Source organism: Miniopterus natalensis, chromosome 4, assembly GCF_054644295.1.
Source record: "Miniopterus natalensis isolate mMinNat1 chromosome 4, mMinNat1.hap1, whole genome shotgun sequence".
Classification (NCBI taxonomy): Eukaryota; Metazoa; Chordata; class Mammalia; order Chiroptera; family Miniopteridae; genus Miniopterus; species Miniopterus natalensis.
The window spans coordinates 59,409,446-59,428,337 of record NC_142084.1 but is presented as its reverse complement, the minus strand read 5'-3'; the positions used below and the strand labels follow the sequence as shown (position 1 = coordinate 59,428,337).

Sequence of the window (18,892 nt, the reverse complement as noted above, 5' to 3'; positions counted from 1 at the left end):
ATGACTGTAGTAATAAAAACTGCTTGATAAAGAAAGCTTACCAGTCAAAAATTAAATTGAAAATATAGAATTTAGCTATTAACTAAAAGAGATAAGAGGGACCTTCTAGGGGCATGAAAATATTTTTATTTGAGCAACAGTCACGTGTCTATACATATGTCAAAACTCGTTAAAGTATACATTTAAAGAGTAGTGCGCTTCACTATATATATGTAAAATATGTCTCAAAAACAAAAATACAGAGCTTAGGAATGGGAAAACTGGGAAACTGTATAATTAATCTTGAATTCATTTACATGTAGAACATGAGTAACAACTATGGGAATTATGAATCCGGAACAGAATGTAAATAAATGTTGACCACGCAAAAATATCTTCCAAGTATCAGGAGTTGGGTGTGAAGGCTGGGAACGGAGATGGGGAAAGTATAAGTCTATTTTGTGTATTAATTATCTATTGCTACATAAAAATTTACATCAGACCGTAGCAACTGAAACCTAACTCTATTATCTCACTCAGTTTCTAAGGGTCAGGAATCCAGGAGCAGCTTAGACAGGTTTTGTGATTCAGGGTGTCTCAGGAGGTTGCAGTCATTGGCAGGCTTAACTAAGGCTAGCGAACTTGCTTCCAAGGTGGCTTACTTGCATAGTTGTTAGAATGCCTCAGTTCTTTGCCACATGGATTTCTCCATAGATCTACTTGGTCTTACAACATGACAGCTAGCTTCCCTTAGAACCAAGTATCTCTGAGAGCGAGCAAGGCAGAAATTGTAATGTTTTTTGTGGCCTAGTCTCAGAAGTCAGAGACTATCATTTCTGCTGTATTCTACTGGTTGTAGAGACCACCCCTGAAGTAGTGTTGGAAGGGATGACATGAAGGTAGAAAGACCAAGAGGATTATTAGAGGTCATCTTGGAGGCTGGCTACCCCAGTCTGCTGCTTTCCCGTTTTTTTAGCCAGGAGTCATTAGATACTGCCCACAAGTTAGACACTAATGCTTCCAACTTCCTAATGCTTTTGTATAATTCTTTTTCCTTGCTTTAGTGTACTTTTTTAGTAACCTCATTTCCCATATAGAAGCATTTACTAAACTTGAGATCTTTCATTTCACTCTATTTTAAATTTTTTTTCTTGAGTTAAAATCAGATCAAACTAAATTTAATGTTTTTAATTTTAAAGTTCTGTCTATAGTATGATCTCATTTTAATAATTATATCTCCCTATTCTATGTTTACCTTTATGCTTGGAGTGATTTTATAATGGTTATTTCTAAGTGGTAAGATGGTTTTTTTTTAAATTAGCTTCATTTCGAATTTTTCTACTTTGAATTGCTTAGAATTCCTTTTTATTATGAACATGTATTGTGTTTACAAAGAGAAAGTCCAACTTTCAAAATAAGTTTTACAATATTTAGCTGTGGTGAGAATGTCTCATGACTATTGGTTAGAGTATAAAATTGGGTACAACTTACGGGGGAAAGCCTGGTAGTACCTATAACAAATTGTAATGCTGCTCATATGGTGCAGATTAAAAATTCTATTCCTGTGAATCGACTCTAAATTATTTATTCATATGTTCAAAGATATGCATAGAATGTTCATTGCATCATCATTTATAATAGTAAAACATTAGCACCAACTGAAATGACCAAAATAGATAAATATTTAAATGGGTTATTGTATAGAATACCATGTGGCCATTAGAATGATGAAGATTCATAATGTACTGCATGAGAAAATTCTAAGACATTATGTAAGAAATGCAAGTTATTTATGTAGAGAGTAACTTCAAATGTGTGTTTAAAAAACAACTAGGGGTGTGTGTGTTTGTGTGTGTGTACATTTTTATGTATCAAATGCATAGGAAAGAGTCTGGAAGGATTCACACTAAATAAACAATAATACCTTTAGGATAGGGAATAAGAGAAGGGTTGGGATGAAGGACTTTTTTCCCCCCCTGCATGTTTGTGAGTTATTTTTGTGGCAAATGCGTGCATGTGTTAAAAATTGTGGAAGGAGAATTGTAGAGATGACTGCATTTCTCAAGTAGAAAATTGCTTGAAGAAGCACGTTTCACTTTTTCAACTATGAAATGATCTTCCAGTTCAAAAGGATCTTATCATTAGAATTTTGAATCTTAAATTGTTTGTTCTTTTTTTTGTCAGTTAATTCAGTTGTCCAAGCAAAAGAGGCTGAGATTCCAAGCTGCAGGAATGAGGGGTGGAGAGAGAACATGAAGAGAATTTTAGGAAGAGAAAGTTTCGATTTAGTAAGCATTTAAGAGTTGGGGGAAAGTGTAGAGTAGAAGATAAAATTGAGATGGGGACACCAGGAGAAGAGCAGATTAAAAGGAAGAGGATAATGAATTAAGTTTACTGTGTTAAACACCGCTGTGAAATTCTAAAGCTAACTAGCAACCGGTTTGAAAAAACAGTCTGGTGCTCTGGCATTTAGATGTTATTTTAAATCATGATAGTTGAGGCAACCAAAGAAGAGTGTGTATAGAGAGAAGATGCTTAAAGATGTAACCCTAGGGACACTAACATGTAAGGGCGCTAGCAAAGCAAACCCTGAAGTGGCATTGGAGAGCCTTATCCAGCATTGCAAGGATGAAGATGATGTGTCAGCAGTGTCCCGTTCACAGGAAGCGGAAGGAAGAGGGTGCATTGAAATCTGCACTTAGAGGCTGTGACCAGAATGGGCAGTGGTGCAGAGCCCTCTAGTGGAAGGGAACATGGCATGTGAGGAACCAGAAGTGTGCTAGAGCTGAAGCCCGGAAAAGAATCTGAATGAGGCCTGCAAAAGGCTTTTTTGTCCTTTGAATACAATGTGATCACTTTCTTAGAAAGAAATTAATCAAAGGTTAGTTTTAGTCTCAGTATATGAAGATGATATGTAAATTTTTCTTCTGCCCTGTGAAAGGTAGAAAAGAGGCTTTGAGGAGCTAAAACTTGTGGAGAATAGTATTTTCTTCAGCAGTGGGAAGTAGGAGAGTTAGGGAAACTTTTTTCCCAAGGAGAACCACAAAAACTGGTAGTAAAGAGAAGCTGCAGGGCCTTTTGACAACAAGCACACCCAAAGTTCCAAAGGCATGGAGCAGCCCCAGAAGGATGAGTTAGAGAGATTGACCTATCAGTAAGCTGCTAACCGAGAAAAATCTTTGGAAAAATGCGCTGTGATTCATATTTAATTTTCATAGTACTTCTGGAAGAACTACCTGCTTTATTACTTCATTTTCTATATTATATGAAAACATTAAATTTACAGGGAAGTTTTTTTATTTCCTCTCACACAAAAGACTAGACAGAAGGATATTCTTTATTACCTCCATTTATTTTATTAAATTAATAATTATGCATAGAGAAAATCGTGGAGCAACATATATTAACAGATAACATTGTTTACCTCAGAGTGGAATTGCTGAGGGAAGGTTGAAATTAACTTCTTTTTTTGTACTTCTTTGTTGTTTAACTTAATTGCAGTGTTTATAAAACAACTGGTAAAGTATGTAGTGTTTATAAGGGAAGGCTAAATATAAAATAAATTAATACATATTTGTAGAATGATTAAAAAAGCAATGTAGAAGTATGCAGTGTAGGAAGTCTCCCACTCTACTATTTTTGGCCATATATAAGTTTTTGTTACGATACGAAACAGAATGAAGATTATGTAAATATATATTTTTAAAACTATATACTTTTTCATTTATATCATGGGCATCTTTTCATATTGATACATATATATTTTCTAAATACTAGATAGAATTTTAAAATTGTTTTTGGGGAATCTTTTATTTTTTTTAATTGAACTATTTACAGAGGAAAGTGTCTAGCTTAGTGACTTTTACAAAGTAAAGACATGCATGTAACCACCATCTAGATCAGGATCAAGAATAGTACTAATCACTACATAAGTCTTCCTCACACTGCCTCTCAGTAATTACCTCCCTCCTAGCCATAGGTAACCACTATTCTGATTGCCATTCATATAGATAATTGTGTCTCTTAGTTTTATATAAGTTGAATCATATAGCTGTGTGTGGCTTTTTTATGTGTACCTGACTGTTTTGGGCCAACATTGTCTTTAAGATTTATCCATGTGGTTGCATATGGCGGTAGTTTGTCCTTTCTCTCTTTGATACAGTAGTCTATGGTAGAATGCATAAGTATCACATTTATGCATTTTCCTGTTGATGGGTGTTTGAGTTGTTTCAAATTGGGGGCTATTATGAATAATGCTCATATAAGCCTTATATACATGTCTTTTGAAAACATTGCTACTGAGCATGTATACATTTCTGTGTGCCATATACTGAGGGAAGAAACTTGCTAGGTTGCCCTAGCTAGTTTGGCTCAGTTGGTTGGAGCATTGTCCTGTATATCAAAAGGTGGTGGGTTTGATTACTGGTCAGGGCACATACCCAACTTGTGGGTTCAAGCCCTGGTCGGGGAGCATGCAGGAGGCAACCAATCACTCTCTTTCTCTGTCTCTCTCCCCTCGCCCTCTCTCTAAAATCAATAAAAAAATAAATAAATAAACTGCTAGGTCATATGGAATGCATATGGTCAGCAATAGTGGATACTGCCCAGTTTCTCAAAATGACTCTGACATTTTACCTTTCTACCAGCATTATGAGAATTCCATATACTCTGTCCTTGCCAAAACTTGGTGTTGATGGCTTTTGGGTTGGTTGGTTTTGGTTTTGGTTGGTTGTTTTTGGCGGTTGATTTAGAACATTACTTTTAAAAGTCTGCCCAGTTTTTTATTATGTGAGTGTACCATAATTTAAACCAATCTTCTTTTGATGGGCTTTTGCCCTCTTTTACTGTAGCACAGCCAGAACCTGGACAGCACTAAAATCTAGTGGGCTCTGTGTTTGTTCTGTGTGATCTGACTGTGTGAGGGAGATTCAGTGCTGAAAGTAACAGAACAGTTGATTCCTTAAATTCTCTTTGTTTTTGAGTAGTATGGTACCAATGTGAAGAATCCATATAAAAATGTTTTATTTTGTTAACATGAAAATCATATTTGATTTCATGGTGGAAAATGGTTGTTTTCTTCACTCTTCTTTAAAAGTAGTGTAATGTCTGAATCTGGACTTGTGGTGAAGAAGGCATTGCTAAACACAGCCAATGTTAAATAATTTGCATTCTCTTAGAACAAGCATAGAGTGCTAGCTGCCAGCATCTGCCTCACATAGATGTTCAATTCATTGGAAAAGTGCTGTGTGAATTATTTGAGGATGTAATCACTTAGGTTTTGGAAAACTGAATTTCACCCTTTGAAAGTTAAAGGTGATTCCAATCAGAGAATCTTGCTTTACAGCCCAACTTGTCTTTTAACAAAACTCCCCTCCCCCGTTTCCTCAGATTCTCTTCTGACATAGGTTTTTAAAAGTATGAAACCCTAGGGGCTTGTTTTTACTGAGTTAAATGTGATCACCATCCCTTCTGCTTCTTCTCATGTTAGGGGGTGTGATTTCTTCATGATAACCACTCTTCCTGTTGTGCATTATAGTTTTAAACAGGTGTTTAAACAGGTGGCACAAGTGATATTCAGTACTATCCAGTTACCGTAAGTAATTCCTTGGGAGAGTTAAGATACTGTTAACCCTCTCTGATTGCTGACCAGCCCTTTAGAAAGTGCCGTATGGTCATATAAGACAGTTTAATCTTGCCTATTATTCTTTGCTTTTGCCAGTTGTGTGTTAAATTATTCATTTTTGGAATAACTATAATGACCAGAAGGAGCATGTAATTCTCATACTCGTCAGTTTCAGACATGCTTTTTTACTTTCACATGTGGAGGTTTTCCCCATTTCTAATTAATTGCTGTCAAGAGCTTCTTGGTTAAGCTGAAAACTACTGCTTTATATTCTATTCAGTTTTTTGAAAAGTCTGTGTTAGAAGACTGTCTTTACCTCTTGAGATTTCTTAAGAGGTCATATTGTAGCAGAACTCTAAGTCTTCCAATTCTCAATTCTCTGTACTAATGGTAATGAATCTAAAATGCCTAAATGAATTAACAAGTAAGCCAGAAACCTTATTGAAGAGTATTTTCAATTACCTCTTTTTCCCCAGCCCCTAAGTCATTTTATCAGTATCAGTAATGAGTAGCAAAACTTGCCGGTTTGATTTTTCTTCTCCTCAATATCTAGTAAAAGTTCTAATATTCTAAACCAGGATTGGAGTGGAGGTGGTTGTGGTTGAAGGAGCACAAATCTAATCAACTTTTGACAAATGACTCTTAGGAATCTCTTCATGTGCTTCATAGTTATGGACCAGTTTAGAGATAGATATTAGAGACCACTTTCAAATGTTGGTTAATAAAAGGCTATGACCTCTAGTAGATAATTCTGAATGTATCCTACCCTGTGTAGTCAGCCTTTACAAAGAAGCCCAATATAAAAGTTTGTTCAAGTTGCAGCTTCCTTATAGAGAAGAAAACAAAGAACCCAGTAACCCAGAACCAACAGAACCCTCCATAACTTCTTGTTAACTTCAGTACTTGCAACAGCGATTTCTCTTTCTACATAGGTATCAGCCAGAGCCGGATCTCTCACTGGCTGTTGCAACAGGGATCAGACCTGAGTGAACAGAAGAAAAGGGCATTTTACCGATGGTATCAGCTTGAGAAGACAAACCCTGGTAAATATCATTTTCTTTCATTGCATGTGAAATGAAATGTATGTAATGAATTATTTTATTGAATCCATGTGCTGCCTTTTCTTCACCAAGGTAGTTTCAAACTTTACTGTTTTTCCTTTAAGCCAAAGAATGCTCTTAACTATAAAACCCTAAGCCCTAATTGTACCAATTTTTAATTTAGTGTCTAATATCGTCTAGTCTTTTTCACTCCTTCCTCCAAGGTGCCTCTGTTCCCAGTTTATATGATATTTCTAACCAAAGTTTGAAAGAAAGGTCTTGGTTGTCAGTGGGCAGTTTTTGTTTTCCTCAACTATAGGTAAACACATAATATTCCATGTCTAGTGTTTTGGGGTTTTTTGGTAAATCTTGTTTTAATTAGTAGTATAAACTTATTCTTTCATTTAGTTCATGTTATACCATATCCAATGACCTCTGCTAATGCTTTTCTGTTTCTAATTCTAATTACCTGGCTGATGAGTGTGTCTTTGGACTTAAGGGTGAAGCTGTACTGATGAATTTAGGAGCAGCAATAGGTTGGAAAGTAGAATAAAATCTTAAGGGAAAAGATCACAGAAACCTTTGTGTCTAAGGTTGCCAGGAATAGGCAAATTCTATTGCAGGATACTTTTTAACAAGTGGTATATAAAGCAAAATCTGAAGTTGTATGACAGACTGTCTCTGTGCGTAACACAGACTGGTGGCAGTGAGCCTGATCTCAAGTTAAGTGACCTTGTGATTGAGCTGTCTTCTGTAATACTACAGCATTAAAAGCCTTTGCTTACAGACTAAATTACCAGTTGTAATACTGCATATTGAAGACTCTTAGCTAATAATAGCATTGGCTCTGAGGCAGAAATAAAGAATGTTATAGAGACTTATTTTTCTGTGAGTCTGTGGTAAGGTATTTTTTCAGAGATCACATCCTTCACCCAAAAAACCCAAGCAGGCCAAAGCAGTGAGTTTTTAATCTACTTGCCCCCCCAATTCCCTTTTTTTTGGTATGTTTTTATTCATTTCAGAGAGAGGGAGAGGGAGATACAAACATCAGTGATGAGAGAGAATCATCAGTTGGCTTCCTCTGGCATGGCCCCTACTGGGGATTGAGCCTGCAACCCGACCTAGAATTGCCCTGACCTAGAATTGAAAATGACCTGCTGGTTCATGGGTCAGTGCTCAACCACTGAGCAATACCAGCCAGGCTACCTGCCCACCAATTTCTATTTTGAAATATTGCAATGTACAGAAAAGTCGAAAGACCAACACAGTGAACATCTCTTTACCCTCTTCTTCTATACAATAATTAAGATTTTGCTATACTTGCTTTATTCCTATAAAATAAATGAATAAATTAAATATTTATGTGTGCATGCATACACACACACTCTTTAGTGTTCATCTCCAAAAAAAAGGGTATTCTCCTATATACCGCAGTCCCTGTGATCACATCTAAGAAAATTAATAACTCCTTAATATTGTCTAATATCTAGTCCACATTCATATTTCTCTAGTTGTTGTAGGAATGTCTTTTGTAGCTTTTTAAAAATTGAATAGCATCTGATTTAGGTTGACAAGTTGGAATTTGTTGTTATGTGTTTTAAGACTCAAATCTAGTCACTCAAACTTTTTTCATGACAAACTTTTTAAACCATTTAATATTACAGAATGTCCCATGTTTTGGATTTTTAATTTTTTCTCAGTGTCAATTAACTTATCCCTCTATATTTCCCGTAAAGTGGTAGTTAGGATTAGAGGCTTGATTAGATTCAGTTTAAACATTTTTGGCAAGAATACTTCATAGATTATTTAGGGAGGGCATGTACTAATGGCTGTAATTTACTTTGAAATGCATCAAAGTAAAATGGATAGGGAGATGGAAAGAAATGTTATAAAGTCAGTATTGTGTGGTAAAATATTAGATAGTATGAGTGCAGATTTTTGCCATAAATTCTGTCATTGTGCTGTATGTTTGAAATTTTTCAATAAAACATTGGGGCAAAATGCTTTGTAGATAATGCTTATCTCAATTTACCACATATCAAGAGGTACGTAATGGCAAATTGTAACATTATTCATGTGCTAAGTTTGATCGTTTGTTAGAAGCGGTGAGGACCAGGTCTTCTTGTTGCACTTTATAAATAATCTACAGGGTGTAATTTTGCCACTGGATGAATGTCCTCTTCGACCATTTGCCAGTCGTCTTAGCATCCATTGATGATGCTCATCTGAATCAGTTACTCCAGTGGAGATTGCAAAATGGTGATAATCTAATCTAACATTCCTTCAGCATTTATTAGCTCGCAGTTTTTCTGCAAAGGAGTTTTACTTTTAAATATTTTTCTAATGATATCTAGACATAACAAACCTCTCAGAATAATGACTCTTGTTGCTGCCATTAGTTAAATGTTATGAATTAGCATAGTTCAGTGGAAACATAATGCAAATGACATGAGCAGTTTTAAATTATCTAGTAACCACATTTTAAAGGTGAGAAGATATAGCTAAACTTAATATTTTATTTAACAAATATGTATTATTCAACATTTAATCTTTCTTTCTCTTTGTACTGATTCTTTGAAATACAATATGTGTTTTACACTTAAAGCACTTATGTCCAATCAGCCACTTTTCAGGTGTTGAATAGCCACATGTGGCTAGTGGCTGCCACGTAGGACAGCACAATCTTAAGATATATCACAGTTGAAGCAACACTTCAAACTCAGCTCAAAACAGTCTTCCCAAAGACAGCACTTCTTTCATGATTCACAGCAAAGCAAATCACATGAACAAGGACACAAACTTGGCATTTGTTTGTTTAGTAGAGCAGCTTAGGCTGGCTGATAGGAAGGGTTCAGCTAAGTAAATAAGGAACTGTGTTTAGGGATTTCATGAGCTTGGTCACATTCCAGAAATTGGTTACCAGGGAGCACCAGAGGGATTATCAGGATGTTCCAAAATGAAGAGTTTGGAGGGCAAACACTACTCATCTGTGTCTCAGGCTCCATAAGAGAAGGGATTTTTGTCACTTGTATTTGGCACTTAGAACAATGCCTAATGTATAATCTTAACACGGTGGGGTTAAATTCCCACTCTGGGATTTCAGGGCTGGGCTCTAGTCTCAAGCAGGGACTCAGATACCAGGAAAGTGAATTCACTAGAAACAGGAAGGGGTGGACCAAGGTGCAGCATTTTTGTAGCTGATCTGATAGCACTGCCCACTGCGGAATACTATTGTTAGAATTCAGATTTCAACACTGAGGTGATACTGTGTTCTTCTGAAGCTGTTTTTTTTTTTTTTTAAATTGTATTTGCTGTTCAATAAAGTTGCATTACGAACTATCTCCTTTTTTGTTTGTTTTTTAATTTGAAAATCAAATCTATACTGGTTCTGAGTTCTCAAGGTTTCTGCAGGACATAATTTGAAAGATAAGTTAATAATTCAGTTGGTAGTTTTCATTGCATAGACAGTAATTGGATGTTTGTAATTAAAATTTAATTTTTAAAGATTTTATTTTTATTTTACCCTTTATTATAAGAGCTAATATAGTATAGAATTCTTCCTAGATAAGTGCAATTTTATTTTGTGTACTTTTAACTTTTTTAAAAATCATTTTTTAATTTTCAATTATGGTTGACATTAGTTTCAGGTGATTAGAAATTATATAACTTACTAAGTGATCATCCTGACAAATCTTATACCCATCTGATACCATACATAGTTATCAGAATATTATTGACTATCTTCCCTATGCTGTACTTGACATCCCCGTGACTGTTCTTCTTATTACGATTTGTACTTCTTAACCCCTTCATCGTTTCACCCAACACCCCCTCTGTCTGGCAACCATCAAAATGTTGCCTGTATCTGTGAGTCTGTTTCTGTTCCCCTTGTTCATTTATTTTGTTTTATAGATTCTATTGTTGATAGAGATGTATTTATTGCCATTTTATTGTTCACATTTTTAATCTTTTTTCTTCTTCTTCTCTTTAATACTTCATGTAAGACTGGTTTGGTGGTGGTAACTCCTTTAGCTTTTTCTTGTCTGGTAAGCTTCTTTATCTCTCCTTCAGTTCTAAATGATAGCTTTACTGGGTAGAGTAATCTTGGTTGTAGGTCCTTGCTTTTCATCACTTTGAATATTTTACGCCACTCCCTTCTGGTGTGCAAAGTTTCTGTTGAGAAATCAGCTGACAGTCATATGGGTGCTCCCTTGTAGGTAACTAACTGCTTTTCTCTTGCTGCTTTTAAGATTCTCTCTTTGTCTTTAATCTTTTGCATTTTATTTATGATGTGTCTTGGTGTGGGCCTCTTTGGGTTCACCTTATTTGGGACTCTGCACTTCCTGGACTTGTATGTCTATTTCCTTCACCATCCTAGCTAAGCCATGCCTGGATTCCTGACCCCATCATTATTTTTAAAAATAGGTTTTCAATTTCTTGTGTGCTCTCTCTTCTCCTCCCAGCTCCTCTATGATGGGAATGTTGGTATGCCTGTACTATATATTCACATTATAAATACAAGGTATAATGAAAAGGAAGGAGGGAGGAAGGCAAACAGGGATGAAGACAGAAAGAAATTAATCTGCCTTGTTAACAGCTTTCAAGATATAAAGACTTGAGAACCTAGGTTCACATAGTCCAGATCTGCTTTTGAGAGGCTGTTAGGTAAAAAATAAGGTGTCAGTGATTTTTATTGGTAGGTCCTTCTTTTATTTCATAAATTTTTCTCTGTTCAGGATAGACAGCTCACCAAAAAAAAAAAATGTAAATGGTAGCATCCCTTTGCATATATTCTGAGAAAAAAAATTCAAAATTAAGGAAAAATCACAAAATGAAAACGTACTTTGTCTCATTTGTGTAAATTCAGACATTTCAAAACAAACAAAAAATGTAGATTCTCTGTTTCTGGGCTCAGAATATTTCTATATACCTTGATTGAAGTTCTCTTTTTCAACCTCTTCTACTTTGGATCCATTTGGAGCTCAGATAAGGGTTTGTGGTGGTGGTGGTGGTGGTGGGTTTTTTTGTTTGTTCTGTTTTTTGTTTTTGTTTTTTGGTATCTCTTTAAGTGGACTCAGCAAGAAAAATAATAGGATGGATATTTAGGTTATTGTTACTGATAATCCAATATATATATAGATATAGTGTAGTTCTCTGATAAACAGAATCATCATCATAATTTCCCAGCATAACCCAAAGCCTGCCAAGGCATATTAATAAAAACAGTCTGATGGAAACTGATCAAAAACATTTAATCTTGTTTCTTATGAATACATTTACAAGAAAATGCCTATTTTTTAAAAGGAGTGAGTACTAAATTCAGCATGGTTGACATAAAAAGCCCCTTTATTTAATCAAATTAGTCTCAACAGTCTTTTCCCTTGTCTAATTTAAACATTACTACAGCAGACAGGATTTGCTGAGTTCCTCTTGGCCTGTGGCACAGATTCTGCATATTTCTAAACTAAACAATTAAATAAGGTTTGCCAAGAGGCTTATGCAGCAAGCACATGAAGTAAATTTGGTGAACAGAAGTAATGCCTCCTCCTTCACCGATGCACAGTGTCAGAGCCTCAGGGAAGTCATGTGCGTGGTCACCGGGGAAGATGAGAAATTACTTTTGTGAGAAGCTAGCTTCTATGAATGGAGTAGTAATGACATGCTTGTAGTCATTCTTTTATTAGCTGATTGGGAAAGGCGCACCCAGAAATAACCCTGATAAGGCTCACCTAGAAATAACCCTGCTAAGAAAATTATATATACAAAGAAAACATTTATTAAAATTTTTAACTCTATCAGCAAATTAGGAAGAGGTTATTTTTTTCCTCTTAGGTTTAGAGTAGCTGTATAAATGCCCAAAATTTTGTCCTAATGGGAGCCCAGATATAATGTGAGGGGGAAATGTTTCTGTAAAGAAAATAGTAACACACTTCCTCTAAGGAAAAAAAATGGGTTGTTTAAAAAACCCAGAACTCCTATGCTTTATTTCAGAGGAGTTTTAAGTCTTATATACATTATTCCTGCATTCTAGTATCTTTGTATTTTTTTGTCAAAGTCAATGATTTTTGTACCCATTTTTGGGTTATTCATTGCTCTTTACCCATTTTGACCAAAGCAAGATAAACCAAGTTTTCTAGAACAAATTTCTGTTTATTGGAGTGATTCCAGAGTGCTTCTTGTGCCATTTTTAAATATTGCTACATTGAAAAAGAAAAAGGAGCAAGAAAAAACCCTCAGTCAGAAGTAAAGTGATAATACTAAGTTTCAAATGAAGTATGTTTACAAGTTTGAAATTATTCAGAATTTCTTCCTTCTGTGCATAAATTATCTTGATTTATTTTATTTATTTAATTTTTTTATATATATCTTTATTGACTTCAGAGAGAGGAAGGAAGAGGAAAGAGAGAGAGACAGAAACATCAGTGATGAGAGAGTCATGGAGCCTCCTGCACAGCCCCTGACTGGGGATCGAGCCCGCAACCCAGGCATGTGCCCTGACCGGGAATCGAACCCCAATCTCCTGGATCCTAGGCAAATGCTCAACCTCTGAGCCACGCCCGGCCGGGCTCTTGATTTCTTTTAAAGTAATCAGACCACTACTCACTTTTCTCTTTTCTTTTTTCTCTCCTTCCTTCTCTCCCCCTTTCTTTTACTTCCTGACCAATTTTATTTCATCTAAATTTTTTATTAAAAAATCTGGACAACACATTATATTATAAAGAAGCATAGTAATATTACCAATAACCCCAATACCAAGAAAGAAACATTATTATCAGTTGACTTATTTCCTTCAACCTCATGATTGAGTTAAGAGCCTTTGTATTCTTTGTTTTATTTGTACCCATTTATCACCTACTTACCTAAGAAAGCATGCTGTAAATATAGTTGTGGCCCTCTACTTGGAATTCACTGGCATATTTCCTGTCCTCCACCCACTGAAGCCCTGAATCTCTCTCTTCTTTTATTAGAGTCTGTTTCTACCTCTGTCTTGATCAACCATGGTAACAGCTTGGCTGTTTCAGATCTTTTATCATGGCTATAGAACAATATTTATATAGTCTTACTTAGATTCCAGTGCCCTTGTCCAGCTGTAATTTCTGTTTGTGTTCAGAAAAGTACCAAAACAAAGATTTTTAAGCCCTCCAGCTCTGTAGTTCCCTTTTATGCCTAAACTTTGTTAACTTTGAATTAGGCCCAGACCTAATTGCCAAGTTATCTTGGCAGCACGGATCCCTCTTTCTTGAAATGTCCAGAAAAGAGTTTCAGTTTAGAGTTTCATAGTGTGTAGGCCAGGAATTTTTTTAACCAGGGGCCAGCAGCAAACTTCCTGTGAAAAGCCAGATAGTAAATACGTCAAGCTTTGTTGGCTATGTGGTCTCTGTCTCAGCTACTCAACTCTGCCATTGTAGTGTGGGGGGGAAAAAGACAACTTGTATATGAATGAGTATGGCTGTGTTCAAGTAAAACTTCATTTAAACTATGGCAACACACCATAGTTTGCCATACGTTTTAAGCTGTGAATCTCTAGATTATTGTATGATGACATGTCCATTTGAGGAAATCATGTACCGAGGGTTTATACAAAAATGAAAAACTATAAAAATATTCTGAATGATATAAAATGCATTGACCGTAAATGAACAGATTGACAGGTTTGAATGCATAAAAATTTGGACCATAAAGCACACCATTAATAAAGATAAAAGACAGATGATGAACTGGAAAAAACAGTTGTAGTCTGTATGACCGGCAGTTGGTGAGGTTTCTACACCAATAAGGCGAATAACTCAGAAAAGGACATAAGGTAGAGGCTCACAGGAAAAGGTGTTCATTCTTACTAACAGTGAGATCTGTATTAGAGGGAAATTTCTGGCCTGCTAAGTTTATAATTGTGAATAATTAGTAATACTTCTAATACTCAATGTACTAAGGAACATGGGGAAATAAACAACTGGAGAGTTACCCCACCACTTAGCGGCCAAAACAATAAAAATTGATCATCTCAAAATTTCTAAGGGTCAGGAGTCGAGGCATGGCTTAGCAAGGGTGGTTCTGGCTCAGCGTTCCCCTGAGGTCGCGGTCCAGCTGTCAGCCAGGGCTGCAGTCATTGGGCTGGACGGTGTACTCTCAAGGTGATGTACATGAGTGTTGGCAGATCCCAGTTCCTTACTGCATGTTGGCCAGAGACATCAAGTTCTCTCCATGTGGGCCTCACCATTGGCTCCCTGAGTGTCCTTACAACATGGCAGCTAGTTTCCCCTGAGCCATTGATCCAAGAGACGGGCAAGCAAGACAGACTTCACAGTGTATGCTGTAATTTAATATTGGGAGTAACATACCATCACTTATACCATGTGTTATTGATCACACAGACTAATTCTGGTATGAGGGGGGCAGTGAGTAGCAGGAGGCAGGGATCCTTAGGAACCATCTTGGAGGCTCACTACCACACAGCTTGTGTTGGGACTAAGTAATGCCGAGGGCTTTTTTTCTGTCATCTGGGTTCTATAGTTGTCTGCATGGTGTGTCCTGCAGCTACAATGCCCAAAATGGCTTTTCTTCTCAAATGTCTGGCACCTGTCTGAGTTTGGCAGGAGCACCTTGGTTTTGGCTGGGCATCTTTCATTCCACTTGTCTAGCTTGGACTTCTATACAACATTGTGGTCTCAGGTTAGTCTGGCTTCCCCCAGAACCAGCATCAAGGAGATCTGGTTAGAAGCTGAAAGCTGCTTATGACCTAGCCTTGAACTGTTTCCATTTTTGGCTGTCAAAATGTGTCACAGATCCAGCCCAGATTCAAGGGTACGATTACCAGGAGGTAGAGCTTACTGCGAAGGGCCATCTTTGGAACCTATCCCAGGAAGTTATGCTTAAGAGAGATGGCTGCCTTGTTCTAAATTGGTAGAAGTAAAAGTAATACAAATTGGTTTGATTATGGATATATTTTGAAGATAAAATTGACAGGATTTGCCTATAAACTGGATATATAGTATGTTGGAGAAAAAGAGCCTAAGTCAAAGATGAATCTGAGATTTCAGACCTGAGCAATTTGAAGAATGGTGATGCCATTTACTCAAATGGGAAAGACTGAGGACAACGGGTTTGGAGAGGAAAATCAGGATGGGTTAAAATATTGAGCATCTGTATAAAAGAATTAATATGATTATGTAGTCCTTTAAGAGGGAATCTATAAAGAGATCTATGTGTAGTAATGCAGAAATATTACCTATGGTATTAATTGCAAGGTACAATAAAGTATGATTTCTGTTATAGAGAAAGAGATATATACTTATTAATATGTATATTATTATTTCACATAATTCTAACAAGTTCTAACCTGTTTTTCTAGTGCTATATTAAAAGTTTAGGTTGTTATTCCGTAGGAAGAGTTTAGGTTTTATTCCATAGGCAGAGGGAACTTTTTGAAGGTTTTTGATCAGCAGAGTGATATGATCATAATTATGCTTTGGGAAGATGAATTTCACAGTGTAAAGAATGAAAAAACAGTGGGAGAATAGGAACTATAGCCAATAATATTGTAATTAACTGTGTATAGTGCCAGGTGGGTACTGGAAATATTGAGGGGAATACTTTGTGAAATATATGATTGTCTAACTACTATGCTGCACACCTGAAATACAAAATAATATTGAATGTAAACTGTAACTGAAGAAAAATTGTTTTAAAGAGAAAGAACTCTGGGAGAGCCGGGAGTGTATTCTATGACAGCATACCAAGTCACATTTAAATTCTTTGAATGAAGTCTATGGAAGTCAGAGACAATGTTGCTTTTTTTGTTTTATTCATTGCTTCTAGCCTAGAACAAGCCAAAAGATTGGGTAGATGGTAAATGAATGAATACATGCATCCTCACCAGTTCAGGTTATTTGAGAAAAGGCTAGCCTGAATTAGTACAATATCTCAATTAAATATTTTCTCATTTGTTTTAATTATGTAACAGAAGTAACAAAAAATGGTATATAGCATTAACAGATAAGAGACCTATGGAGATCTGATTTTGTTAATACACTAAAAGCATATCAACTATCATCCTATTTTCTTTTATGCTGTGACTTTTTTTAAGAGTTTACAACTATTAGGGTTATTTTAAATTCACCACCTGCCTGCATACATACTTTAAGGGCTCCATTTTCTCAATAACAAAAGTCCTTTGAATGGTAATGAAAGTTTCTGAACATAGATGGGAAATATTGTTGAAAAAGATTATAACTTTCAAATAGGATTTTTAAGAGAGATTTTTCAGAGGAAGATAGTCTGATTGTCACTGGGCAAAATATCATACTTCTTATTCCCCAAAAGAGATAGATTTTGAGCTTTGTTTCAAAAAATAACAAAGATAAATGACAAACTCGAGGAAAAAAGACATTTTAATATAATTAATGATGACTTTTTAAGGAAGAGTTTTTGTTTCTTTGGATTTTTATTTTGGTAAAATAATTTTTATTTTCTAAAAATTGTAAATATCAAATGTATTGGGCCTGCAAGTTTCAGTGTAGAGGCAAAAGTTTATTGTTGATTTCATGATATATTTATTATATTGGTTTTAATAAATTAGAATATATTTGCTAAAAATATCTTGTTTATTTCAGGGGCTACGCTAAGTATGAGACCAGCCCCCATTCCAATAGAAGATCCAGAATGGAGACAAACGCCTCCCCCAGTCTCTGCTACATCTGGCACCTTCCGACTAAGACGAGGGAGTAGATTTACCTGGAGAAAGGAATGCCTGGCTGTCATGGAAAGGTACATCTCTTTTTCCTATGAGCAGCCTCCAAAGAGAGACACTTTGAATAGATTTGGACAGTTTTCATTTCAAACAAGTAATTTGGGATCTAGGCTCTATCTCTAAAATACTTTGGAGTGTTATAAATGCTGTATTATAGAAATAAGATGTTCTTACTGTTGAGAATTCGTAAAACTGAAGTTAACATCTATCAATATAATTTAATAGTGTCCTCAGTAATTTAAGAAACTTTAGAAGAATTTGTTTTTTAATTTAAGTCTTTTATTATATTTTGGAAAAGCTCTTTGCTGTCTTATTTTCAACAAAATAATTGAATAATTGTATAGGAGGCCACTGAGAATTTTTTGTAATTAAAAAAATTTTCAGTTACAGTTGACATACAATACTAGTTTCAGGTGAACAACTTAGTGATGAGACATTTATATAACTTTCAAAATGATCCCCCCATAAGCCTCGTACCCATCTGACACCACACACAGTTATTACAGTATTATTGACTATATTCCCTATGCTTACTTTACGTCCCTGTGATTATTTTTATAACTTCAATTTGTATTTCTTAATTCCTGTACTTTTTTAATTCATTTCCTCAAACCCCCTCTCATCTGCCGACCGTCAGTTTGTTCTCTGAGTGGATGAGTTTGTTTCTGTTTTGTTTGCTTATTTTGTTTTATAGATTTCACATATAAGTGAAATCATATAGTATTTGTCTCTCTCTACTTATTGCATTTAGCATAATAGCTTCTCATTGACTTGCATTTCCCTAATTATGTTAAGCATCTTTTCATATGTTTATTGGCTATTTATATATTTTTCTTTGGAAAAATATCTGTTCAGATTTTTTGACTATTTTAAAAATTGGGTTGTCTTTTTATATTGAATTATAAGTTTTCTTTATGTATCCAGGTGCAATACAAGTCCCTTATTAGATAATATGGTTTGCAAATATTTTCTCCCATTCTGTGGGTAGCCTTTTCACACTCTGCTTTTCTTTTTTTCTTATACTTTTTCTTCATTGTTGCAGCTATATATGGCTGGAGGAAAACTTAAAACCCTGCTGACTGATCTCATTTTAAATTCATGACAATGAACCTCGAGTGGGTGGGTCTTTAGTTCTGCCAGACAATCATACTCAACCTTCCTGGTTCATCCTTTCTCACTTTCAAAAACAATTATTTCCACTCTGTTCTCTCTGCATACTCCCCATTTTTGTTCTCATGATGACCTTGCTTCCTGTTTAAAGGAAGAAAGTGAAGCTCTGGGGAAGAATTCTAACTAGCAAGTAACACACGTGCTCCTTGTTCCTGCCTCTTACCATCCCCAAAGCGCTTCAGTAATATTCCCTACCTGAAAAAAAAATTCCCTACCATGTGTCTTAGTGCCTGGCGTTACAGTAGATATTTTCTCTCCCCTCTCCCTCTCTCCTTCCATATATATATATATGGGGATATATATATCCCCCCTTTTTTGGCCTTTTTCACTTCT

General features: G+C 35.7%; 1 protein-coding gene across 7 annotated transcripts in view; it reads left to right on the top strand.

Annotated features, from left to right (window-relative positions):
* HMBOX1 (homeobox containing 1) overlaps positions 1 to 18,892 on the top strand; it is a 149,445-nt gene that overhangs the window by 94,047 nt on the left and 36,506 nt on the right. For all 7 annotated transcript variants that reach the window (XM_016213850.2, XM_016213849.2, XM_016213848.2 and 4 more), the window contains 2 exons: positions 6,535 to 6,645; positions 17,253 to 17,406. In XM_016213850.2, the coding sequence (XP_016069336.1) occupies positions 6,535 to 6,645; positions 17,253 to 17,406 (265 nt within the window). The remainder of the gene's footprint in view (positions 1 to 6,534; positions 6,646 to 17,252; positions 17,407 to 18,892) is intronic.